Here is a 1406-nt window from a genome sequence, read left to right as displayed (position 1 = left end):
GAGGAACCTGTACATAGACCAGGAGGCTGTTGTTCAAACAAAATAAGGGGATACTGTATGGTATAAAATCAGGGAGGGAGTGTGTCATGTTTGTATCTTTTCACTATACTTATTATTCAATCTGTATGCTGAACAAATAATCTGAGAAGCTAGACTATATGAAGAAGAGTGTGGCATCAAGATTGGAGGAAGACTCATTAACAATCTGTGATATGCAGATGACACAGCCTTGCTTGTGAAAGTGAAGAGGACTTGAAGCACTTACTGATGAAGATTAAGACTTCAGTCTGCAGTATGGATTGCATCTCAACATAAAGAAAAAATCCTCACAACTGGACTAATAAGCAGCATCACAATAAATGGAGGAAAAAAAATGAAGTTGTTAAAGATTTCATATTACTTGGTTCCACAATCAACACCAATGGAAACAGCAGTCAAGACATCAGATGATGTATTGCACTGGACAAATTGGCTACAAAAGACCTCTTTCAAGTACTCAAAAGCAAAGATGTTTCTTTGAAGACTAAGGTGTGCCTGACCCAAGCTATTGTATTTTCAGTCATCTCATATGCATGTGAAAGCTGGACACTGAATAAGGAAGACTGAAGAAGAATTGATGCTCTTGAGTTGTGATGCTGGCAAAAAATACTGAGAGTACCACAGACTGCCAAAAGAACTAACAAATGTGTCCTAGAAGGGCAGCCGGAATGCTCCTTGGAAGCGAGAATGGCCAGACTTCCTCTCACTCACCTACTTTGGTCATGTTGTCAGAAGGAACCATTCCCTGGAGAAGGATATCATACTTGGTAAAGTGGAGGGTCAATGAAAAAGGGGAAGACCCTCAACGAGATGGATTGACACAGTGGCTGCAACAATGGGCTCAGGGGTAGCAAGGATCGTGAGGCTGGCACAGGACTGGGCAGTGTTTCATTTTGTGGTATGTAGTGTTGCTGTGAGTCAGGGCTGACTCAATGGTACCTAATAATAACAACAATAACATAGTAAAGTGAGGGTGTTTCTAAGAGTTTAATAGGTGCTCAATGAATGCTAGTTACCTTTTGCTACCCTTCCCTTTTCTTGATGCATAGGACTTAGCTGGCATCAAACAGTTGTTTTTATTTTATATTAGCCCACTTTGAAGAGAAACATGCTTCAGAATAGCTATGTGATGGGTTTTGTGTGTGTATGTGTGTGTGTATTTTCTGTAGTCCTTTAAAAGTCATTAAACTCATTCTCTTCATTTTCTGTTGTCAGTACATACCCACTACTTTTTCCACTTTATTTTTCCAGCCTTCCAACATATTCTTTACAATGGATGATGTGGTAAAGGTTGGAGACTTTGGACTAGTGACTGCAATGGACCAGGACGAAGAAGAGCAGATGGTTCTGACCCCGATGCCAGCTTA

The 1406-nt window shown here is 40.4% G+C and overlaps 1 protein-coding gene across 1 annotated transcript in view; it reads left to right on the top strand.

Annotated features, from left to right (window-relative positions):
* EIF2AK3 (eukaryotic translation initiation factor 2 alpha kinase 3) overlaps positions 1–1406 on the top strand; it is a 96241-nt gene that overhangs the window by 77705 nt on the left and 17130 nt on the right. The window contains exon 13 of the mRNA XM_007954106.1: positions 1291–1401. Within this exon, the coding sequence (XP_007952297.1) occupies positions 1291–1401 (111 nt within the window). The remainder of the gene's footprint in view (positions 1–1290; positions 1402–1406) is intronic.

This window comes from Orycteropus afer, unplaced genomic scaffold (assembly GCF_000298275.1).
Source record: "Orycteropus afer afer isolate SDZICR_OR568_19922 unplaced genomic scaffold, OryAfe1.0 scaffold00431, whole genome shotgun sequence".
In the NCBI taxonomy this organism is placed as follows: Eukaryota; Metazoa; Chordata; class Mammalia; order Tubulidentata; family Orycteropodidae; genus Orycteropus; species Orycteropus afer.
Note: the sequence above shows the minus strand (reverse complement) of the source record. Positions and strands in the feature narration are given on the sequence as shown.